This window comes from Antennarius striatus, chromosome 20, assembly GCF_040054535.1.
Source record: "Antennarius striatus isolate MH-2024 chromosome 20, ASM4005453v1, whole genome shotgun sequence".
NCBI classification, from domain to species: Eukaryota; Metazoa; Chordata; class Actinopteri; order Lophiiformes; family Antennariidae; genus Antennarius; species Antennarius striatus.
The window spans coordinates 12,603,326-12,629,199 of record NC_090795.1 but is presented as its reverse complement, the minus strand read 5'-3'; the positions used below and the strand labels follow the sequence as shown (position 1 = coordinate 12,629,199).

At 41.4% G+C, this 25,874-nt stretch overlaps 2 protein-coding genes across 2 annotated transcripts; one reads left to right on the top strand and one right to left on the bottom strand.

Moving 5' to 3' along the window:
• Positions 1–4,897: 4,897 nt before the first annotated feature.
• Positions 4,898–13,991, bottom strand: mtpap (mitochondrial poly(A) polymerase). Its single transcript, XM_068304586.1, has 9 exons — positions 13,807–13,991; positions 13,012–13,178; positions 12,658–12,888; positions 12,307–12,528; positions 11,911–12,119; positions 10,338–10,564; positions 8,125–8,217; positions 7,959–8,032; positions 4,898–5,885 (listed from the first exon to the last, which is right to left on the bottom strand). Exons 1-9 carry the CDS (start codon positions 13,955–13,957, stop codon positions 5,529–5,531), a joined length of 1,731 nt encoding a protein of 576 aa, XP_068160687.1. The 5' UTR covers positions 13,958–13,991; the 3' UTR covers positions 4,898–5,528.
• A 414-nt stretch (positions 13,992–14,405) lies between these two features.
• map3k8 (mitogen-activated protein kinase kinase kinase 8) lies at positions 14,406–20,712 on the top strand. Its single transcript, XM_068304196.1, has 8 exons — positions 14,406–14,508; positions 14,848–15,316; positions 15,442–15,612; positions 16,535–16,796; positions 17,632–17,738; positions 18,578–18,730; positions 19,611–19,857; positions 19,947–20,712. Exons 2-8 carry the CDS (start codon positions 14,990–14,992, stop codon positions 20,069–20,071), a joined length of 1,392 nt encoding a protein of 463 aa, XP_068160297.1. The 5' UTR covers positions 14,406–14,508; positions 14,848–14,989; the 3' UTR covers positions 20,072–20,712.
• The last annotated feature ends 5,162 nt before the right edge of the window (positions 20,713–25,874 follow it).

Genomic DNA, 25,874 nt, shown 5'->3' with positions numbered 1-25,874 from the left:
GACCTGGAAAGACGTTAAGGAGTATGCCACACATATAGCATAAGCACACCTACTAATTTGGTGCTGCTACGCTGTTCAGGAAATCAGCAACACAATTTGTCAAAACAGGAAAGTGGAGGGAATCATTTCATAAATGTCACTCGGGAAATAAAATTAGGGCTATTCCTCAAAAATGATGGATGGGGATGGAAAGTTAAACGTGTCAAATTTACTTTAGTGCTGAGTCATGCAAAAATATTATATTTCACAGAAACGAGAGCATTTTGAGGACGATTTTACACACCAGTGGAATCAAACCTGCAGTTGAACCCCGTAAGAGATCAGAAGTTAGATGTTAGTGGTCCCAGGATTACAAAACACAACAAACAAATCATTTGTACAAAAGAATTTAAATACTTTGACCGTGAAATAATCATAATTACAATAATGACTGGCTGGAATGAAAACTACAGCTGCACTGGTTTGAAGATAAGGCCTAATACACATTTTAATAAACACGTTAGCATACTAAAATAAGCTTAGTGGCAATACACATCAAGGCACAAAGGCACTTGAAGCTGATTTGACCTTGTGACACTAGGTGTGGGTGAGGAATCATGAAATTGAGATTAATTCATCCAAAATGTAAGGCCAGTCCACCCAGTAGTCTTCAGAGATATTTCCATTTAGCACAAATTGGTTGTTCTCTGAACAATGCAACCTGGGTTTGATACTTTTTTTTTCTTTTTTTGGGGGGGGGGGGGTACTTTGAATTATCTGAACCAACTGCCCTGTTGTCCACTCTTAAGGGGCAGTGAACTCAAACCATGAATATGCATGTCCATAGGATTGTGTATCTGTTCAACCAGGCGTGTTCAGTGAAGGGAGCCCCGGCTGGAGCTAACATGCAGCCTCTCACTCTGCTGATAACGTCCGCTCTGGCTGTGGTGCAGAATGTAGATTAAGCTCTTATAGAAAAGGAAGAAGAGATCTGGCTCATGAGGATGAGGAGGAGTGGGGTGGGGGGAGGTGATCAACCTTCCAGCCACATGGCTAACGTCACCATCTCTTCAAGCCCATCGTTACACCCCCAACCCTCTTTACAGTCCTACTGTAAAGAGGGTTGGGGGTCCACATACGGTACTGGAACACACACTGGAAGAAGCTGATGGAGTCGTATTAATGGTACATTCAGAACGCGTGTCGCTTCGTTTTTATGAACCATACAATGCAGTGGTGTGAAAAAAATAGATTTATATACAATCTTTTTGAAAAAAAATTCTAGTACTTTAATACTTTTTACAAATTTTCAAAAGCTGTCATTATTTCCAGTGTGCTGCTGTTATAAATGGACCAACCATCCTAAATATACCAATAGAATTAATTTAAAATAGCATGATCAAACTGTTTCTCCATACATCTATTAACTGAGGATTTTATTTCATGAATCTATAACATGAAACTTTTCTTCAGGAACTCTCTTGGAAATATTGTATTATCAGTACAAATTTAAGCAAAAAAAAAAAAAAGGCAGTCAGGGACTGCAACATCCTGCGACACCCCTGAATTAAAAATTTTACCCTGAACTTCTTTCATAGGTCATGGTCATTTAATAAAAGACCCATGATCCAACATGTAACTGGTGCATTCTATTTGTCATGAGGTGTCAGAGATGTGTCCCTAAAGAGATATAAAAGTGAAAATGTGACCTTGATATAGTTTTGTCTTTCTATCTTATCCGGTTCCTGAGATATGTGCAAAAGTATCTCAGGATAGAATCTATCTCAGACCGTAAATCAAAGCACTAGCTTTGATTTACGGTCTGAGATAGATTCTCCTTCGTCTATCTATCTTATCCGGTTCCTGAATGTACAAAAGTTGAAATTTGACCGTAACCTACTTTTCTCAAGGTCAAGATCATCATCTCACTTTCATCACCTTTGCTGCCCGAGTGACATGTTTTTTCTTTCTATTTGCAATGGTTGTGAAGATATTTGATGGAAGGACGGATGAACAAAAAAACGCTCCGCGAGATGTAAACAGCAAATGTGATAATGTCTTGTCTGGGATCACACATGCACTGCAGCCCAGCGAGCTGCTGTGGAAGACTGGGGTCTTGTCATGGATACCCTCCTCCATCCTGATCACAATGTGCCCTGTGTGTTTGTGCGTGTTGTATCTGTGTGACGGTTCGTCTTCCATCAGATGTGGTCCCGGTCTCAACAGGGCCTGATCTCAGTGGACGCCTCTCTACCATCCAGTGAGAGGAAGAATGTGCGACCCACCAGGGTGGCCGTCACTTGGGGGCTTTGGTTGCTAGTAGCTCTGTGCCAGGGTCCAATTAAGCAGCCATGCGTCCTACGCTGAAACAATGGGACAATGTGTGGGCACAGTAAGTCCAGGGCATTCCCATACAAGTTACCCACATACCTTTAACCAATGGGTTTGTGGCCAATAGCTTACCTCATCTTTTCAATGTAGAGGGGATGTGGAGACCTGTACTACAGGCTCCTTTTGACTGGGGTCACTGGAAGGCAGCTTTCAATAAGCCATTTTTCAGCCAGAACACACCTCCTCAGTTACACACAGAGCTCTGCAGCCTGATAACATCTGGGGCCTCACTGTGCTGAAGTGCATTCTGGTGCTCCTTCTCACCACCTCCTATGCAAAGCAAACGTGGTGTTGATGAATGGGAAACCTTGCAGAGAAGTGGGGTCCCCCAGGATGCTTGTCCCTCAACCACGGAAACTGGTGTAATGACTTCAAACAATGTTGCAGGGACAATACATGGAACTGCAGAGGAAGTGTTTCTGCGATTATGTTTTCCACACTGCTCTCAGGGCTTGGAGTCGGTGAAGGTAAGTCGGGGAGGCGTGTCGATCGGACGGCTTGATAAGACAAGTTCTGAAAGTGCTCCAACAGATAAGCTTTCCACATCAAACATCATGTTCTCCAGGAGCTGAACCCTTCTCCAGCGGTCTGAGAGTGGCTCGAACAGGGGGGCACTGAACCAAAACTGCATGCCATGATCTTTTTCCTTTCTTGTTGTTTTTCCAACCCCCCCCCCCCCCCCCGCCTCCCACCACCACCACACCCCCTACTTCGTTTCTTCGACTCCCTCCATGTTTTTCAAACCCTCCAGCCACCTTTTTACATTCTTTCAGGCTCTGAAGGCACGTCAGGAGCCGAGGAAAAGACAACAACATAAACTTTGGCCATCACCCGTAGGACTTCCTGAGAGACGACCAATCCATCTAGGACTTTTCATCAGTTTTCCTAATGAAGGTGCGCTGCCTGTAAATACCCCGGAAGGTCACGATTGTGTAGGTTAACCAAACACAACCTTGGTCCCGTTGCGAACTTCACTCTGAGATGGTCACATAAAACCTTGATGCTGTTAATGTTGGCCTGAGCTACAAAAAATATTAACCTTGACTGGAGGCAACCTTTTGGAAAATGGCCACAGTTTCTATCTATACAAGTAATTACCCAATAAAGTGTTCAATAAATGGAGCGAGTGCCGTCAAAGAGGGGTCTATAGATAAAAAACAGTGGAGCACATCCTAATTAGATGATCCACAGCACTGGCATCTCGCACCTTCAAATGAACAATACCCTGCAGCACCAGTTCATCAAAGTCTCTTGAGTAGATGATTTCTCCACCCATGTTTCGTAATGGATGCTCCATCAGACCAGATCCACCAGTCAGAAGCACTTTACAGAAATAAACAAATAAAAGGACACGGCCTCTCTGGGCGGAGAGGGAAAATGACGGAGGTAGAAAAAGGAACGCGTTGAACTTGAAGGAATTGTAAGCTAGGACAGACGAGGCAGGGGAACCAAGTCAAGTTGAAAACCACAGGTGGCGTGCGTCACCTCTTTCCTCCCATCCGTGCCGTGCCCCCATGGTAAAGGGTGGAGGAGGTAGTTAAAAGTCTATTCTCTCACCCTCCTGACCTCCCAAAGCAATGAGTGGAATAACAGCTGCAGGCTGCACACACCCCCCTACTCCTCAAACAGTCCCATGGGCTCCAAACACACACACAAACACAATCAAGAACACTCATAGGAAGTGAACCTGCACATGAACTCTAAACACACGCACCCTACTGTCTTTTCTTTCTCCTACCTTACACACACACACATAAACTCCGGGCTATGCTTCCCAGTTTGTGGGGGGAAAATTCAATGGAAATGTCAATAGCATTTTTATTCCTACAATCTCCAGTTTGGACCACATTTGAAACGGAGTGCATACAGTCCTATTAGCCTGGAAACTGAATTAAGATGAGTTTGTATGACAAGTCAACCAGTGGGTGTTTAAGGTCAATTCATTCTACAGACACGAACACAGAACTGGCTGACTTTGACTCCAGGGAAACGGATGACCAAACTGATGGGCTGCTTTCTGAATAACACATGCTCGCACCATTATGTCGCTGCTTTAGATCCTTTACTGCTGAAAACTTCATTCTATATGTAGCAGTGGAGAAAATACTTCATTGCCCTTTGTGTTCTTTTACTAATAAGCCATGAATGCAAGTACAGGCATTCAAAGATTATCTAATTTAATGCAAACACATTAAAAGTAGGTAAAATGCTTAATATTAAATGGCCCAGGGACCAGAGGGTGGCTGGTTCAAGTCCAAAACGTTTGGCGTGTGAACTGGTAGTTGGAGAGGTGTCAGTTGAACTCCTGAGCACTGCTGAGGTGCCCCTGAGCAAGACCCTGAAGCACGCAAGCTTCACATGGGGCGCTGCTGCGTGGTCACACTTCACTGCACCATCTATTTATTTGCATGTCTACAGTTCCTCACGAGAGTGTGTGCGTGTGTGCGCTAAGTGTAAAAAGAATTTCCCATTTGGGGATTAATAAAGTTCAAAACTGAATAAATTGCAAATTGTTTATTCAAAGTCATTTATTTTTATTCACACACGCACACACACACACACACACAGAGTGTACCAGCTGCTAGATTTTGATGTAAAACAAGGAATTGAGGGAATCTGTGAAAATGATTAAAAGATATTAACTTATATACAGTATATAGCATACGCATAATACATATAACTAATACATGATATATAAAGTTACTTTCTAATTCATATATCTCTCTACACTCAAAATACAGTATTGTGGTGTTCATTTTTAAAAATATTTTACGTTATTTTTTGATCATCTGATACCTTTTTAAAACCTTTGTCAGGCTTGAGATGCCATGAAAACTAAACCATTTTGCAGAGTATTCCATGTGTATTGAAACCATACCAAAAAAAAAAAAAAAACACATCCGTGGTGATTTTGTGTCAACAAACAAACAGATGTTATTGATGTAAATCAAAATCCTGACATACAATTTTAAATTCACATGAATCTTTGAATGCATAATCTTAATTTAATATTTGAGTGAGATTTACAGAGGAATCTTCAGTATTAGCAACAACCGCAAAAGTCGTCAGTCCCATACAGACTCAGGGCCGCCCTCATGTGTTTGTGTCTGGAACTACAGTGGAGTGCAGCAGCAGCTCCTCTCATCCCTAGTGGGCCATCAGGTAGTGTTCTTCACCGAATGAGCCACGTTTTTTCTTCTCTGGGTCTCATCTTTGCTCGGCGCTTGAACACCTTCCAACAGGCTCAGAATCATCTCCTTGGAGAAAATCTGTCCCTGTTTCCTGCCTTTCCTGATCCCTCCAACCCCGCTTGGCAGAAGGAGGTTAGCGAGTCCCCAAGGTTTGGTAGCCGAAGGTTCATCACTACCCTGCTGGAGCATCCAGACGCTCTCCTGACACAAACGCACAAAGTGATTGATCTGTATTGTGTTGACGTTCTTGCTGACGTTCAGGCTGGGTTCAAACGGGTTCTGGATGTACAGCGGTGACATATCCGACTTATTCTGCTCTGTGCCCTGGAGAGATGGAAGAGAACAATGCTGGGAGATGAAAACACAATCTGAAACAGCAGCTGTCACAAGCGTAGTCCTGCATGTACAGTATGTTATGGTCCATCTATCTCATTGGTCACAGTTCTAGCTCTTTGGTGCTGTATCTGGGGCAACTTTAACTGACTGGATCCCCTCTCCACAGGACTCGGACATGGCTCTAGAAAACATCTAGACTTTAATCGTGAAAACTGATAATAATTCTTAAAGGGTAATGAAAAATTATGGAGACAAAGTTGAGCTGATAAGAAAACCTACTATGGAATGTCAATTATGTTAGCTGGAAAAGCATCTGTGATCTGTACATCTGTTTGGAAGTCATGGGTAGCACATGATTCATCAATTTGTAGGGTCACACAGAAGTCAAGAGCCTTCTACAGTACTTTGCATGCACTATCCCGCCTAAAGCCTGACAGTAAAGATGAGGGTGGGACAAAAGACGGCAACGTAAAGCCATCAGTCAAAGGAGAGGAACGAACCGGAGAACTGCAGCACAGTTAAGCAGATTTATGGCTCTTGCCCTGCTGGTGAAAGCCTGCAGTCATGGGTCACGGCCACAGCTACATGAAGGCTTCCTCTGCTTTGTCAAACCTGATATTAGTCTCATATATTAGACTGCAGTGTCTCCTATTCCCAGAGGCATTCATTCATTAAATTCAAAGCTCCACTAGTTTGCTCCCTGTATCTTCTGTGACAATATGAACTAATACCTATTTTATCAATGATATGTCTTGACCCAAAAGGAAAAGACAGTAAGGATATTAATTGCTTCACACTATTAGAGGTAAATTAACTTCCCAGTACTGTTATGAGGATAATTTGCAAATACTCTCTCTGATATAATCTTTTAGATGCACTGTGATATGAATATAGATTTACAATCATTTAGGCTCCATCTTTTCTCTCCATTTCATTAATAAAATCTTAATGTTTTACCTAATTCTCAGGGCTGCAGATGAAAATAAATACAGCAACAGGCTTGACTTAGATATAAATAGAATAAATATGGTTGTTTACACTTCCAGCTCCTAATTGGGACCCAGCTCAAGGATGACGGGCCCTGTGGGGCTGGCATTCAATCACATATGACAAGGACAGATGTCATCTCTGTGTGTGGGACGATGCCATCCACCAAACGTCGTCTTTATTAGCAGCAGATTTCTCTGCTGGAGCTCAGCAGCAGTGCTGGTCAAAAGGACATTGAAAAGAATACTGAAACTCTTTTTGATGACATGTGTTTTGTGTGTGTGTTCTGGTTTCATAAAGACGCACACACAATCATCCAAGCAACAGATACGACCTTATGCATAGACGGACCATTGCATAAGTTGAGCCTGACTGAGGACCTTTGAGGTATTTACGGTAAAGATTTGCGATCAGGAGCCCAAAGATTGTTCACATCTTAAAAGGCTTGCTGCCCTCTGGTGGAAAAAAATAAAACCAAAGCGTTTGAAATCGTATTAAACAAATCTTTGACATTTCTGTGCTTAATTTATCAAAAAATGTCATTGAATCTGCACATGCCCGATTACCTCACTTAAAATAATACCTTTGGTTTGTTTGACTGGGTTTTTTTTGTTTGGTTTTTTTTTTGCATTGACAGGATTGCACAATAACAAATTGATGGATTTAGATGAAACATTGCCAATAAGAACTCATTACATGTAATTTTAAGGAGCTCAGTATGTTCTTGTTCTATGGTTGAATCGTACTAAAATCTGCAATAATGCATTTGTTTCGCTTGCAGAAATTAGTTTTCAGCAAAGGACTGAGTCATTATTTCTGTATAAGTTTTAGAAAAACTAGCAGTTACAGAGAAACAGTATAGTTTGTTTGGCAATGTGTTTCTATGCATACCTGCTGAACGAAAGCATAAGAGTGACTCCCTGTGATCTGACTATTCCAGTGTCACCCACTGTCTCCCTGTGTTCACTAGCTAGTCGTTACCTTTACCTGCACTGACAATGAACTAGAGGACACATGCAAGCTAATTATGAGACTACATTGGGCTTCACATATGATATGAATATTTGCACCTACCTTTCTGATATTTATGGCCATCTTTTGGAATGCAAAGGTGGAATAGAAGTCAAAGAATCCACACAGCAGACACTCTGACAAACAGCCAGAAAAGAAAACGTTAAATGACACATTGGCATCGATCAAAACTGAATAACCGCCCCCCCGACCCTGACTCTGTGCTCACCGAGGGTTTCCGTGTTGCTCTGGAGTGGGATCTTGGTGACGTCGCTGACAAACGTGCAGTCTTGTCCCTCAATCACGCTCTGGTCCGAGGGACCTTGTGAGATGAGAATGGGGATACAAATGACTGCCTTAACAGGCCTATGATAGCAATAAACAAAACACAGATGAATGGTGCGGGTCTTCTTATGGTGAGGAAACAGAGGAGAGCAGGTGTTTGGACATGTGTGTGCCAAGGTGGTCTTAAGGAAACAGCATGACAGCACAGCTCACGTCCCGATCTGGCCCGTTTACTTCTCCACCAACGCCCTTGTTACAAGTCACCTTTGTCACGAGGAGGCTGGTGGTGTGTGACCACTGTTTAAATAGATGTATGCATGCTTTTGTGTGTTTTGTGTGTGTGTGTGTGTGTGTGTGTGTGTGTGTGTGTGTGTGTGTCCGAAGGAGGCGGGGTCATTGACCTTCCCAGACTGATGGGCTTTTTATTGTCCTGTAAGCACTCTGTGTGATAGAGTCGGTGCCAAACGGGGCTGGTAGTGGGGTTGGGGGGTCGTGGCAGAGGGGAGGAGGGGGGTTGGATTGCTTTTGGAAGGCAATTATCAGGTAGCCAAGGTGACAGAATAGACTGAGATGAAGGAGCTGCAGTCTTGCAGGCAGGAAGGCGATTTCATTACAGATTTCTGTGAGCTAAGGTTGGCTTTGACGTTCCTGCGAAGCAGGAACAGCTGGGTTTGTGGGGTTGGTGTCGACACACCTGGGTCACACCTGGCACTGGAATGATGCTGTGTGTTAAAGGTTATAAAGTCTACTTTCGCCACACTGACTGACTCAGCTTTGGCATTAGATCTTTTTCTGGAGATCATTTTCCCTGAGAGGATAGTTCAGGCTGATCCGTCCTTTATTTTTAACAATCATTTGTTTCAGCTTTTTGATCCCAAAGGAAATGTTCATCAGTTGGTTGAACAACAACAAAACATGAAATGACATTTCTTTGGTCCTCAATTACTTTGATTGAGCAATTAAATCAAACAAAAAAAAAATCTGTATAACACCTCATTGATCCTAATAAGTACCTGTAAGTGCAATTTGGATCACAAATTTCCTTTTAGATCAATAAATGATTTATATCTATCTTTCTGGATTGATGACTCTTCTTCATTTACAGATCTACAGATTACAGATCTTATTTTGTGGATCATTAAAAAACGTTTGTGTTTTTTCTTTTCAGTTACACGAAAACAATCTTCTTTTACAGTATTTGATACATTTTTTGGACACGATTTAAAAAAAAGACTTGAAGCTATTTTGCTGACTTATTTCCGGTCTGCTGAAGAAGTGAAATAAGTTTAAAAAGCTCCATTATTACATGGCTATTGTATCACTTAAAACAGACCAGACCAATGGTATTGCTTTGGCTCAATAAAAAGGCCAGCTTTTATTGGGGGTAATAATTTTGATCCTGGTAGTTTTTTTTGGGTTTTTTTGTAAAATAATTGTGCTTCTATGTGCCAAATAAATTAATGTAATCAACCAGTTAAAAAAAAATCATTCATCTGTTTAAATGGGGGGGTTAATCATTTTGACCTCAACTTTCAGCAATTCAGCCAACAAGACTGATCAGGGTGAAGATGGTTCCCACCAGGCTGCTTTACACATTTTCACATTTCACATGTGTAGACATATTTTCACCCATAAAACAGCCATGTGATAATAAACACAATTTAATTGCTTTCCTGTCTGAGTACCTAAGGCTTAAAAACAGAAGGATCCTCAGAGTGAAACTCACCAGAGAGGGGGCACCTTACACACCCGAGTTACACTCCTTGTAGATCTGTTTTATGACTATAATAAATCAGTTTCAATAACCCTCACAGCTAAGGCCTAATAACATGGCTAACAGACACAATAGCCAGAGCAGCCTGTGTATTTTTTATCTCTTCCTGACAAATTGAGGTACTTCATCATATGGATGCATTATTATAAGAGAGACAATATTAACCAGACAACGTAACACCGGCATGTAATGTGTGTTGTCCCTCCTTGCAGAATGACGCACACTGTGGTGTAAGGATGAATGATATGCAAGCGCTGCTAGATTACACTGTGACCTTGTCACACCAAACCTCCATGACGTGTCTGTAAGGCTGTAGAAAAATCAACAATAATGCAGAACCACTGACAATAACGAAGCTTCTCTGGGGAGGAGCTGGGGAGTACCTGCCAGGTCCTTTAGGTGGTCCAGAGTGGGGATAATGGGAGGGTTCCTCGTCTGCAGGAAAAACAGCACCATGAGGGTGAGGGAGAAATTGGTGATCCAGGCTCCGGAGACCCTGCTGGTGATGCCCTGAGCTCGCGCCCAGCTGCGCACGGCGAACACCAGGTGACGCACCCGAGGGTCCAACTCAGAGTACAGGTAGAGCAGCTCTGTGCTCTTGACCGCCACCCTGTGGAGAACAAGCAGTGTTACTAATGCCTCACCAAGCACCGCGTGGAAGAAGTTTGAATTCAGCATTAGCGGTTCCGTGTAACACAAGAACACACAATAAAAAGCATGTGAGTGACAATGTAATAATTTATTTTCTGCAATCTGCCAGCTCTATTTTGCAAAACGAAATGGATAAAAAGTCAGTGTCCTGCTGAGAGCCCAAAATAACCATCAAAGGATTTGAGTGGTATTTTGTGTGGGGAAAGGGGTGTATATCTCCTTCCAAATATACAGGAAGGAGATTAAGAACAGCTTTAGGTTCTGGATTATTTTTTTCTCTACATTTTGCCAATATGTTCCAGCCCTGTATACAGATCCAGGTCCAGAATGTAGCCAAGAAAGTATCTTCCAACTTTTTAGGTTTCGGTAGGAGCAGCGTTATGGAGTCTATCTAGTGTCTGTTTGTTGTTAGTTGTTTTATTAAAACAATCATGATAGAATAGTCATTACAACAGTACCATAATATAACAATCACATAAATTATGATTATTATACGTAGTCCTACATTCAGCCATTTCAGAACTATTAAAGATGCTTTTGTGGATAAATATGAACGTGAGTTTGGAACATTGCTTTAATGCTGTGCCTCAAATTTTCAGATTTTTGCTCTACTTCAAATGTAAAATGTAGGCCTGTATTAAAATATCTACAGTGTGTCTTAAACAGTGTTTCTACGGAACTATTGTACGAGAAATACAATTTGATACTTAAGACCTACTCAATCCCCACGTCATTCCAGACTTCAGAAAGTAAAATAGTGATGTGAAGGGATCAGTGAAACTCAAATCAAAGCATAAAAATCACCAAAGAGCAGCGTTTAGCCTGTGACACATGATGCTTCAAAAGCCTCAGAGCACGAGAAAAGTCCCAGTAGCCCCCCCGTCTGAACTGCCTCCGCCCACAGGCGGTTCAGATCCATTTCTTAGAAACTGCAGTGTGGTTTGTGTCTACGTTAGCAGGTGCGTTACACCATCAGTGGCGATCACAGTGAGACCCGTAAGGCTGAAGGAGGAAGAACTGAAACTCACCCGTCACACACACACACACACACACGCACACACACGCACAGCGTTCTGTACAGTTTCACAGTGGCAGGGTGGAACTGAACTATTGCAGCACTTCCTGCAGGACTCCTGTTCCATTTGGGGCTTTTGCAAACTCAGTGTGACTATGACCAATTCTTGCTGACATTTCTGGACCCGACAGTCTGAAACTGACGGCTGCCATCCAAGAAAATGACTAACACTTCATTCTGTTTCTGTATTAGAAGCAGCCCATCTCTTACATGAGACAAGAGGTGTATACCTGTTATTGGCTGTGAGGTCACACTGAAAACCAGAGGGCTGGTGCATAAACCGGAGCAGGGGACATCGAGCGTTAAGAATCTTTTGTACCCCAACAGATCCAGGCATAAAGTGCTCGACACACTCCCCAATGACTGAGAGGATGTGCTGAGTGACAGTTCGCTCTGAGGTGACTTCCTTCATGACGTACTCCAGGGACAGATTTCCCCGCTGAAAAGACAAAGTTTACAAATGATTAAATCAACCTTCTTTTGTTACAGAATGAACTGTTTCTCTAGGTCCCTTTTCACTCTGCACAATTCACTGAACTGAAATGGCTGGACCAGCTGTTTAAAAATGTCTAATAATTTGCTAATTTCATACTAAAGTAGAACCCCAAACTGTTAAGAGTTACCACCTTTTTTTGTTTCCCACTGATGCCATCCAGGTCCAATCTCATATCTAGGTCACAGCCTAGTTTTCCGAAGCCATTAACGGATGAGCCAAACAGTTGTACGGTGCACTCAGGGAAATAAGTAGCAGTAATGTCCTGGACCAGAGAGCAGACGAGGAAACGAAGGCGAATATTCTCCTCTGTAAGCTGATAGGCTTCTGTCAGAGAGGTTATCTGTTGGTCTATCTGAGGGGCAAAGAAACGTTGTTCATGGTTAACTCAATCCTTGAGTCACATGTCTGTATCAGATGTGGAATGAATTGTCCTGAATCCAAACTACTAATATTATAGTTTAATCTATAGTGTTGCACTTACAGTTTTCAGTGCTGATAGTCTGCTTATGAGATGGTTGATGTGAATACTGTTTTGTGGCTGAAGCTTTTTGTCCGACAATGCTGATGAGTTTGGAGCACTGAGGTTGTTCAGTGACAGCATTCTTGACTTAAAAGGCACCATCAGTTCACTGTTTGTTTTGGAGATGACTGCTTCTTCAAATAATGAAGCAATACTTGTCCTGCTGTCGAATTCCACGGCAGCATAACTTCCCTGGAGAACAATCGTGAAAAGCATGTCATCAACTAAATCCTAACATGATACCAACATTTGTCATATATAAAATTTATATCAAAAAACCGCTTAGTTATCAGATGAACATGTGCATTTACATACATAGCTTTCATAAAAGAAGTATTTGTTGATCTTTCCATGTTTTGATAAATAATTGAGGAAAGTTTTCTCAGTGATCCTGTGCTGTAGGTTGATGAGAACAGATCTCTTTGCCTGTTCTTGTCTCTCTGCATGGACAGTGAGCAAAGACTTGTATTCAGCAGGTTTATCTGGCGACAAAGAAGCAAAGCATTAGTCAGAAGAGAAGAAGAAGAAGAAACACTTTATTATCCTCCTGGGGAATTTATCTAGTCAGTAATGTAGCATTAAAGAAAAGGCTTTGAGGAGAAACATTCTCTTTCTTATTATTGCTCTTGTTTATTTGTATGTAATATTGAGACAGTTGTGTCACCATTAGCTGCAGAAGGGTTTAACACTATTTAAAACAAGTGTGGCCATACAGTATACATTACGTCCCATCAACTCAATGCCAAATTTCATTCAAACTTAACGTTATAAGTATGGATTCCTCTAAATGCATAAATGCAAACTAATTACACCCATAACACAACAACTTTCATAACTCCTAGACACAATGTCTTTCATTCATCCCACAAAGAATCAAAGCTCCATCATTTAAAATATATGTCAGAATCAATTTGACAGAAAAATAGTTTATTAGCGGAAAGATTACAATAGTATATTCCTATTACATAAGTAATTTATTACTATATTACTTATGTTACATAATTAGAGTTAAATCCATGGATAACTAAATCATTACATTGCTGACAGAAGGGTGAAATAGCGCTCCATTAGCATTTAGGCTAACTTGGTTTAGAAGTTTGACAGACTAACCAGAGACGTCATCAGGAAGTGTTTGAGCCTGGGCAGGAACAACGTTAGTTCCAATATTCCTGCGAATATATGACTCGATCTTCTGCTGACATGTTACGAGGCTACCCTTTCCTCTCATGTGTAACTTACAACCAGCGAAGGAGGACGCCATGCTAGTTGGAACGAAGAAGCCCAGCGCATGCGCAGAGTACTCTCTACGGCAACAAGGAGGGCCCAAATTACCCATAAACTAAGCGGAAAATGCAACAACGCACGTAGCTCGTTTTGTAACATGCCGTTGATAGATATCAAATTATAACTATGAAATAATTCGTATATTAAATTATTCATATGATATTTCAGTTTATATTTCTATAATATATATATATATTTTATATATATTTTGTATATATTTATATTACTATTACTTGTAGAGTTTCTTATACAATTTGCAACAGGGAAACACCCAACGTTTCTGTGGAACATGATGTTCTATGTTTAAGCAGGAAAAACATGAAATTTACTGTTCATCCGAGAAAACAAGGGAAAGAGAAAACGAAACTGACACAGAGAAAAGTGTTTGGCACCTGACGCCACCATCGAGGCACCTCCCCCGAGCTGTCCCACTTCCGGTGTTTACTTCCCTTTAATAACAACCTGAAGCCTCCGTCACCGTCAGACCCGCGAGACGGAACGGAGGCGCGAGCCTTCCGGTGAGAAATGGTAAGAAACGCTTTGGTCTTTACGTCTCATTTAACCTAATAAATAAAAAATAACCGCGGAGACCGTCATGAAATCAAAAATATTTCATTTTCCATAACTTACTGAAATTTTATACTAATAATTATTATTTTATTTGGAATTTGCAAATTTGAATTGTGGCGTAGATAAAACATTGGTTGTTTTTCTTGCGCAGTGAAATTCCTTTGAAAATCTTAAAGATCTTTTTTTGTTTTTTTTGTTGTTGTTTTTTAAATGAGATCAGCTCTTTTGGTTTTACAGATGAAACTTCAGCTTTAGGGACTTCCCAGATTTATTAAGAGACTCTTTCCATTTGTTTAGAAATGCTCCTCCCAGTGGTGTGTCCAGCCAGAAGAATCCAGCTCCAGTGTTTCAGTGAAGTGTCTGGATCCCTTGCAAGATGTTCATGAACTGACTTCTGGATGTTTCCTGTTAGAGGTAGCGGCGCACGTCAGTCATCAAGATGGATTACAAATATGATCATGGGCTAGAACTGCTGTTGGCTCACATGAATATAGAAGACATCATCAACGCTTCAGAGTCGTTGTATCAGCTTGAAGAGGCGAGAGGCTTGTCATTTGAAGAGGAAGGTCTTTCCCAGGAGGAGATGGATGAGAACGAGGAGACGAGTTATTCTGAGGGGTTGGAGGGGCAGGAGAAGGACTATGTGGACGGAGGGGTGCGATATGGGACTGTGACGGACCTCCTGTCCTTTGTTAACCGGCTGTCTAACATGCAGACAGCGTCACTTGAGCATCTGCCTGAGGAGACTGGAGTCTTCCTGAACAAGGTGAGAAACACCTGTTAACCACACTGCGTGTGTGTTTGTATAATCAACAGTCTGGGGAAGAAAAAAAACAAAAACAACTTGCAATGAGAAGTAGTTTCTTATTTCTAGCTTTCTTTTGTTTGCAGAAATACATGATGATCAAAAAGGGCCGCTACCAGATCAACATGGATGTGGTCCTGTTTCCATGGAGACTGGCCTACAAGAATCCCAGCTCTGGCCTCGTTCCCAAGGGATCATTTGGGAAAGTCCACTTAGCTCAGGACAGCACAACCAGGAAGAGAATGGCCTGCAAGCTGGTGAGTCGTGCTGAGCAACGTCTGGAATCCTGCCAGCGCTGACTTCTTGAAACTGCACTGCCAAATAGTTTGTCTGCCAAGAACTATTTGTTCGCGGTGGAGCTACTCCTCTGTTTGTACGGTGACTTTTAATGTCAACACGACATCTGTTTTCTTCTCAAATAAGGACAAAACAGGAACGGTTCGTTCAAAAGAAGAACTTAAAAAACAGTCCAAAATGAATGCAGGAATTTGGAAATTTAGCGGTCACTATTAGAATATTTTTGTGACAAAGATAAATTAATGATAAAATCAATTCATAGGTTATTTGTGATTTAACTCTGCTGGCACTCAACAACTCATTTTTCTCTTATGTAACTGGCCTCTTCACTTCAGGGAGTAAACAATGCGACCACATTCTTTTATTTGTCATTTATGATGTCGTCAATAAATTCACGAGAGGGCAGAAAACTTTCAAAGGTTTGATCGCAATGAAACGTAATTGGTAGAAGATGTGATAGTCTGCTTTGTCAATGAGAAATAGCACAAGTGGAATCAGGAATTTTCGTCATAACTGAGATCTGTGAGGTCATTCCAAACATTGTGATTGAAAGCTGTGTTTTCCTTGAATTAATGTCTTCCTTGTTGTGTCCATGAACATTTTTGGTGCTTGTATTTTGGCTCCACTCTCCCTGGTGATTTCCAGGAATGCTGCGACATGTTTATTTGTTAATTTACAGAGTAGCTGTATCTTTCTGCTCCAAGTCTCTTTGCTGATCCACATGAACAAACTACTAGCTTTAGCTTCACTATTACCATTTGGGTTAAAGAGGTAAAATCCTTTCTAGTAACTCTCCAGTAAAGTGAATAAGAAGGTTTCACAGTACTCTTGCCACTGACAAATGATAATGAAGTTGATGACATCTTATCATTATCTTCACAGATCCCTTTGGAGAATTTTAAAGCAGCGGACATTGAATTCCAGGCCAGGTTCCAACATGAAAACATTGCCGAGCTCTACGGCGCTCTGCTGTACGACCAGAACCTCCATCTGTTCATGGAGGCCGGTGAGAGTGGCTCGGTGCTACAGAAGCTGGACACCTACGGCCCTATGAGAGAGTTTGAGATCATCTGGGTGACCAAGCAAATCCTGCGAGCCCTGGAGTACCTGCATTCGCACGGTGTCATCCACCACGACATCAAACGTAAGAGTGTTAGGAGAGAAACACGTGTTGTTGACGGATGTGTGTGTAATGGAGAACAAGTAGGTCAGGAAATTACGTGATGTAGACTTGGGTACGTCACAGTCAAGCCACAGAGATACGCAGTCACGTGGATCATTCTAGAGAGAGAATTGATACGGAGTTGAAAAGAGATTAATCGGTTCAGACAACCACAAACACCACACAAAAATCTGACACTGGTACAAACTATGTTTGACAAACCTGTTTGTCGGAAGTATTCAGAGGAAGTGAGACCACTATAACTGAAACGCGGTAGTTGTAAATGATTTGGATTATTGTGTGTGATGATGATTAGCTGAGGTTTGGCTTGAGGTGGTTTCAGCAGCGCCGTCGGGATCAAAACATTCTCCGTCATTCCGTCAGCCTCACAGCCTGAAGGCCGCTGCCTGGAAATTCCAGCCCTTTTCTTTTTCGCTCAGGGTTTAAAGAGGGAAGTGGCTTAATGCAGTACCCCCACCCACACACACATACACACACACACATCCCCTGACATGCTGCTGTGGGTATGAGTGTTAGCTGACTGCAACGAAATATGTAATTAAAACTCTTTGTGGTGTTTAAACACAGTGGTGAAACTTGTTTGAAAAGACTTGCCCTAAAATTATACGTCAAATGAGTGCTAAAACCAAAGTTTGCCACCTTTGCAGGTTTAAATAGTAATTTCCAGTGGAAACAATTGCTAAGTCAGTTCTGTATTTTTTTATTTTTTTTTAGATTCTTTGAAATGACTCAATAACTACTGAAAATACCGTACACGGCAGCATTTGTGACTCATCACTGTTACTGTCTTCTTCAGCTAGCAACATTGTCTTGATGTCAGACAAGGCTGTTCTTGTGGACTTTGGTCTGGCGGTGCAGATGACCGAGGATGTTTACAATCCCAGGGACCTGAGAGGAACGGAGGTAAGAAAATGACACCCCATTGAGCAAAAGCAGGCAGCAGCTGTACGACTGTGATCCAATTTCAATTATTCCAATAAGTACGTGTTTTTCTATCCTGATCTTGAGTAATTGGTTTTTTTTTTAGAACAGCAGAACTGTTCTTGACTCATGACTTGGTTTATACAGACATTGGAAGCATATGCTTTAAGTCTTGTTATTGCTTGTCTGTCTTTTCCCACGTGAACACAGAGAGTCAGTGATTGGCTCAGATCAAACGCAGAGCAGTCTGTGATTTTATTGACCCAAGTGATGCTAATAAAAACCTGCTTTAACCTTACAGCTATCACTGCTGATGGAATCAGCGCTTTGCGGATTTTAGGATTTAGAAAGTTTATTTCTCACAGACCCATCAGGATTTGATTTAGTGTTTCCTTGTTTTTGAAGTGTGTGTTTGAGTCTATTTAGGTTTTAGTACATACACACTGGGGTTATCGAGGCTTGACTTGTGGAAAGTCCCGGAACAGACACTCAGCAGCAAAAAGAGAGGCAGAGGTAGCGAATGCAGCGGGCTGCTCAGGCTAACATGAATATGGGAGAATAGCCCGGAATTTCCAGAGGTCAAAAACCAAAAACAACCTCTGCTACTGTTTGCTTTTCACACTCCAAAGGCCACCCCAGTCCTGCTCTAACCGTTGTATTGACATACATACTGTGGGCCAAAAGGGTAGCTTCTTTCTTGAAACAGAAAAAAAAACGCCTCCTAATTGTTGTTCAGCTCTGAAACCAGAGAACATACTTCTGCCATCATCCTCCATTGGCCATCAGATCAAAATCATCCTGAACTATCCTTCTTCGTTTAGATGTATATGAGCCCAGAGCTGGTTCTGTGTCGTGGACACAACACCAAGACAGACATCTATAGCTTGGGTACCACCATCATTCACATGCAGACCGGTAGCCCTCCATGGGTCCAGAGATACCCCCGGACTGCCTACCCATCTTACCTCTACATTGTAAGTAATCTACTGTACATTTTTAGGAGCCATGACAGCATCAGTTTTTACAACTTTTACCACTTTCCAACAGAGATTTGATGTTTTCTGTGGATGAATCCTCCAAACTGTTGGTTTAGTGGAACATTTAGCAACCAAACAGCCTAATACAGACCTCAAGTGTAGGTCGAGCCCGAAATAGAACTGTCAAGTGGACACAACTCTGATTGAGCACTAATGTTTGCCTTTCTCAACAGAGTGAGCAAATAAAAAGTTGTACTGAAAATGTTTGCTAATAGCTTAACTTTCACTTCCCGTGAGCTAAAAAATAAAAAAGTGAAGTTGACTGAATGTTGGGGAGCTCAGTAGTGATGAGAAGCTGGTTGTTTGAACAGATAATTAACCACAATTTTATCAAAAATGACACATTTTTCTGTGACATTCTTCAGGGCAGTCAAAATTAGCCTGATATGAAACATCATGAAGTGACTGATGTAACGTGAGAACCGTGGTCAGTTTAGTCACCCCCCCCCCATTATTTATTTAAACTTGCCATGACATGAGTTGTTTGTTTTCATGAAATCCTGTTTCTATATTTGAAGTGATTATCAGCCTTTGTGACTCACGCAGGTCAAATACCGGTGAATCTGCTGCCATGGAGAAGTAATGTTGTAGATCTATGTCACTTCTGTAGACTGAGCGAGTTTGTATTGTTCCTTTTTATCACAGCCAAACTTGTATGACAAGTTCCTGTGGTCAGTGGTACTGGAGAAAGACAAGTTGTAGGAGAGTTTTCATGTATTGCTTCTGGATCTATTGAATCCCTTACTGTCTTTGATCATTTTTTTTACCAATACTGCAGTTTTCTCCCATTAATGTCACCCCATCTCCTGCCCATCAGATCCACAAGCAGGCCCCTCCTCTGGAGGACATAGCAGAGGATTGCAGCCTCGCCATGCGCTCCTTCCTGGAGCGAGCACTGGACAGGAACCCTGCTGTTCGAAGCTCCGCGTCTGAGCTGCTGAAGGACGATGCCATCAACCCATCAAAGGAGGATCAACCACGCTGCTGGAGCCTGGACTCGGCCATGGAGGAGGTGTCCCACACCTTACTGCGGCAGCAAAGCCAGCACCATGACGCCACACAAGGTTTGGACCTCGCTGGCAAGATCAGTTTGGTTTCCATAATTCAAAGATGCCTTCCTCACTTAGACTTTTCTTTCTTTTTTTTTTTGCAGAATCTTCTCTTTACTCTGAAGAGTCTGGGCACATGAGGAGGAAAGGCTCTCTGTACATCGACCTGGGGTCCTTGTCAGGTTACTGTAAACTGGTGACAGGCCCACCTACTTCAGAATATGGCTAGTCCCATCCACAGTTTGGCATTTATATATTACTGTGTTTAATATATTTATTCTTTAGGCTTCAAAGTACTCTTTACTGGTGAAGGCCTGATGAATAATTAGGTAGATAGCTGCACGCAAATATGCTCATGGAGTTGTGTCGAGCAAAGGGAATGAATGTCAGCCGTATTGGTGAAATAGAGCCGTTGTGATTCAATGCTGCAGGACAGCGGTTGAAAGAGACGTAGGTCTTGTCACAGCCAACAAATTACAGAATGCAGGGGATCAGAGCTTCTTGTACATTCTATATATCATTGTGGTGACACAGTTATCAAGTCACAATCTCGTGTTGGAATATAAATTATTTTATCACTAAAATATGTAAGAGTCTGAAGCATGAAGTTACACATGTTGTTCTTTATGGAGTTCTATTAATTCCTGTGGAATATTAATGGCATCATGATGATGTGCAAATGACACTTGTGTGGAAGGCATTTAATAACTGAATTGTAACTTGTACATCCTGTGAGATGAGGTCTACTTTGCTTTTTTTTTTTGCCACAAAAATAATTGTGTTCTATTTTTCAAATTATTATGTATGGTAAGTGCAGAGTTTGGAAATATGCAATCCATTATGCAATAAATGCAATAACATGAAAATCCCCTCCTGTCTGTGATATTTCATGACAACCTTAAATCAAAACAAATTGTTCATTTTGGATTTTTAAGCTTCCAAGATAAGAGATACGACTGTTAGTTTTGAATTCAATTGGTCACATTAATTCTGTTAAACATTTCATTGCGTGGACTCAACTCATTTTGGTAAATGCTCATACGTTCCCTTATAGGATTCTTCAGAGTTCTTAAAGGTGGTGTGTTACCTACAGAAGATAGAATAATAGATGAGACCAATAAAAAGCTGTGATACACCCCGTCTGAAAACGTCCTCCTCAATGTTACCCAGAAGGAATTTGCCATCAGCACACATCACATAATAATTGCACAACCAGACTTGCTCAACCTACAGTTTAATTTATTTGCTGAGAGGTTAGTCACTGATCGATGTAGCTGGCTCTAGTAGACAATGTACCAGAACAGGTTTGCAATGTTTGTTTGCAAATCTTTGTATGGACAACTTGTTTGTCTGACAGTGACAGGCCATCTTGTACTTGTCTTGGATTAGTGGTTAATCCATAAGTGGCTTCCCACGCAGATTTTAATGCTGCCAACAATGTCATTCCTTTGGACAGAATCAAAATAAATTTCAACATGTCTCCAAAAGTGGCAGCAAATGTAAATTTGTTGTCTGATAAGAGTTACTTCTATGATTGACGGTGCAAGAGGATTTTCTATATCTTGTCAAGATTACCTCTTCATCCAACTACACATTCCTCATGAATGAGGATGTGCAAAATCTCAAAGTGTAAATGTCAAATATACTGAGTTGTGATGTCAAATTTTCAAAGAAATCTGAACCTACCCTGCCAACTGATGATGTTACAGCTACAATTGAGAAAAATCCCCCAAGTTACCATTTATCTGAAGTTACAGTAACATGGGATTTCATGGTTTCCCCAGCTGGGGGGGGCCGTCACATAGGTGAACCGTTAAGTTCCATTGACGTGCTCTGCCATTACGTTTGACTGCTGATTGTGATTGTCAGAGCTGATTTAGCAACAGGAAATCAAAGCAGCTGAAGCGTGTGGCGTGTCTTTCTATAGTAACTAAGGTGGTCTCTTTTATGCCTGAATGTAATTCACCAATCAGAGCTAGGTAGAGTGTTGGACTAGTCTTAATCACAGGTTGCAGCTCACGTTTATGCCTCAGATCTTTTACATACACCCTGTTGACCCCCCAATATTGGCTGGCCCAGAGAAGAACTCATAAATGAATGGGACTGAATGGAGTAAATGGCTACAATAACTATCTTCACACAGTCCCAGAAAATGAAAAAAGCTGAGCAAACAGCAGCGACAGTCAGTACACTTGTATCTCATTTTAATGGACAACTTTAATATCACTTTGTAATTTTTGTTGTTTAGCAGGCTGTACAGTGCTGAGCTGACGGTAGTGTGGCTTCAAGGCACTGGACACAGTGTAGTGAATTCTAGTCTCTTCTAGTGTAGAACTGGTCCAGTGTTCCACGACCGGCACGAAAACCGCATTGTTCCTCCTGAAATCTGCAGTTTGACTATAGGTCTATACCCGGGAGGCTGAGGAGTGTGATCCCCCTATAATTGGAACACACCCTCCCGTCCCCATTTTTAAAAAGAGGGACCCCCGCCCCAGTCTGCCAATCCAGAGGTACTGTACTCGACTGCCATACGATGTTACAGAGACATGTCAACCATGACAGTCCCTGCACATCCAGAGAATTGAGGTGCTCAGGGAGAAACTCATCCACCCCCAGCGCTTTGCAACCGAGGAGTTTGGCAACCACTTCGGTAATGGAACTAATTAATTATTTAATTCACTAACTACTTACTTAATACAACTTCATAAATGAAATAATAAACTAAACTAAGAAGAGACGTAACACTGCAGCTGCATTTTCCATCTGGTTTGAGGCCATTTTTTTTAACCTAATAAATGATTTTTAAAGCAGGTTTCCTTTAAATCTAATCAAAATATGCAATTCATTTGAAGAGAAATCCACCAAGTCTGTAGTGATGCAAAAGATTAAAGTATAACAGTAGAGGTATTTGTTCTGAACTTTGGGTTCACTGGAACAAGTGTGGTTCATGAACAGCACATGTTTGCTTTATGATCAATTTGATTTGAGTTTTCTAGGTAGATAATTAGTAGTCTATCGAAAATATGAGGATACACTATGATAAATAACAAAAAAGAGAGAGGTCTGTACTTTTGTGCTTCTTTAGGGATGAATGAAACCACATGGTTGGGTCGTCAGAGAATGGCGCCTGACTGTCCAGCAGAGGGCGCTATTTGCCTGTGAAACATTCACTGAATCAAAGACAATATCAGTCAAATCCTTTCCTACTGATATAACAGTCCAGCAAAAAAGCCCTTCATTTTACTTTTCCCATCATGCAGCACAAGAAGCATTTTTCAATAAATATTTTATTCCGATGCATCTGCCTTTGGTTGTCTGTTAAAGTCTCCAAGTCATTAGGGGTGTCAGTGGCCCAGTCCACAAGACCGGATCAATCCAGCATGGACCAAAAGTATGGAGTGTGAACTATCAGCTGGATAGGTGTCTCAAAGCACTGTTGAGGTGCCCTCGAGCAAGGCACCGAACTCCAGAAACCACTTAAACCCCTATAAACCGCCTCCGGGTGCTGTCATCAGCCTTCAAATTTCTCAGTATTTGTATGTGTACTGGCCCTGTGTGTGTGTAAAGGGAACATACACATACGCATGTGCACATACACATGCCTCTGTGTATGTACCTGTACTGTACGTGTGTGCAATATAGTAGTGTAAAAATAATTCCCCAACTGGGGATTACTGTAATAGATTATGTTAAAATAATTAAAAATAAAAGCTAAAAATCCTGGTGACGTGATTACAACAGTGAGGCCTGTTTCCTTAGACTTCGCACCTTGTCTGGAGCCCCAGGGGACGTCGTGCTACAGCTGAAAGAAACACATGGTAACTTCTGTAGTTGACTCACACGTCATTCATTGATGCATAAAAATGGTAACACGTTCAATCTGGACAAGAGAAAGTTTGAAAAAGTTGGAAGACGGAAATTCAGCTGCAGCATCAAACTTGACATCTAATTTCCGCAGACACCGTCTTATTTTAGTACAGCCTGGAAACACATTGTCAGTCATTGTCAACTGAAAAATGCATAGAAACAAGTCAAGCTTATGCTGACTGGATACTCTGGCAGAAAACACTAATAAAGAACACCACGGGCAGAACTTTATGAAATATGTTACCAAGTTTAAAATCAAAGATCTTCAGTCTCACAGGATGGCTGACTCTATATAAGTGTATTGGACCCTCTGGGCCAGCTCAGGACAGCTGGTTGTTGTTGCACATAATGTAATAAACCAAAGGTATTTGCACCCAAATGTCCAATCTCCATGTACGGTTCAACAAAATGAATGAAAAGCAAGAATGTGGTAATGTGAAATTAGGATTAAACAACTATATTCTAACACTTCAGATTCTTCCAATAAACTCAGTTTGTTATGCATACATGTTTTCCACATTAAGATGATATTCACATTATGATATCTGACTATCATGTAAATCATGAATATTTACATGTAAAATGAAGGAGAAAAAATACTTCAACTCTTTGTTTATTATAATGGCGACATTCATGTGGCAGGAATGGACATAAATCCCCGCATGATCCCATTTTCCAGTTCATCTACTCAACTGCCTGTTGAAGAAGGAATTCATCAACCTCTTCAGCAATAAACAAAAGTCCCGTAGAGTGCTCCTTTACCTTCCAGCAGAGTTTAAAGTACCCTTGTATTGTACTCCAGTATACTCATGTAGTCAGCAGAGTGCAAACATAACTCACTTAGCCCCAGGATTTGGAGCGCGCCCAAAAAAGTCCTATAATTATTGACTGTAGGGAAACTGCAGTTGTGCATGAGTCGAATTGAGCTTGACACTGTTTCTATAAGATGCTGCACTGCTGCGGCAGTCCCGATTGGCCAGTGCCACTTCAGCAGCATGGCTTGGGGGATGTTGGTTGGTTGGGTCACCACACTCGCTCAAGTGGAAATATTTTTTAAACTAATCCTTGCCAACATCAGAATGAACTGTAATAAGACTCGGTCTACTGCTGGGATTTGAAGGCATATATAACGCTGTATGCTGACTAAACAGCCATCGTCTCACCCTCAAAGTGCCACGACACAGTTATTACACTGGATCAGAACTGTGTTCAAAAGACGATGGTGTAGAAGAAGCCTAAATTTCAAATGTCTCTCCATCCTCAGCTTTAATCCACCAGAAGAATTTGGTGGTATTTACACACACCCTGTAGGTGGGTTTATGGTCTTTTACTTATTCATCATGGAGGTTTCCATTTGTGTTTGTCAGTCGGTTTTAGACAGAATTAGACAAAAATAGATTTCCAGAATACTTGGATGAATAATAAAGTGTATTTCATTCTAAATGGGCATGAGCCTGGAAAGAACCCGGTAAATTACAGACTTCTGCTGGGTATTACTCCTAATCACACGAAACTACCAAACCAGTTTCTGTGTAGGGGTGGGGCACGGCTCATACAAACACATTGGCCCAGCCCTGGTGTAGGTTTATCCTCTACAAAGCACCATTCTAGTATTGTTATTTTTGGTATTAATCTTTTCCTGCTGCCTCTCTCTCTCTGTCTCTGTCAGCGTCGTGAACGTATTAACAGCTACATGTTTGTATGGATTTTGTGTTTTCTCTGATTCACACACAATCCAACAAGTTAGCATCGTCCTAGTTGTTTGTCTGAATCCTGGATCGAACGATAGCCTTTGTAATGGAAATAAAGATAAATGACACTGAAACCATGGCACCAATAGTATTAAGTGTGTCAGGGTTCATCAACTTGGAGACAAATGACTTGATCTCTACTTGTTTTGATACCAACCTTTAGGGAGGAGCTTCTTCCTTTCTTTCAGACTCTCTCTCCGGTCTGAAATGTTTTTTTTTGTGTGTTTTTTTTTCACAGCCAGCTGAATAAATCTACAGGTGGGCAGATCTTGGATCTGTATTTGCAGAATGTGTTGATCTGCATGCAGACATCTTGCTGAGAGTGTGGATTTGCGACCCTGCCTTCTGGATCCAAATCATACCTGATTACCTTACCTCAACATCCTCATTGGCATTAAGGAAACTAAATATTGT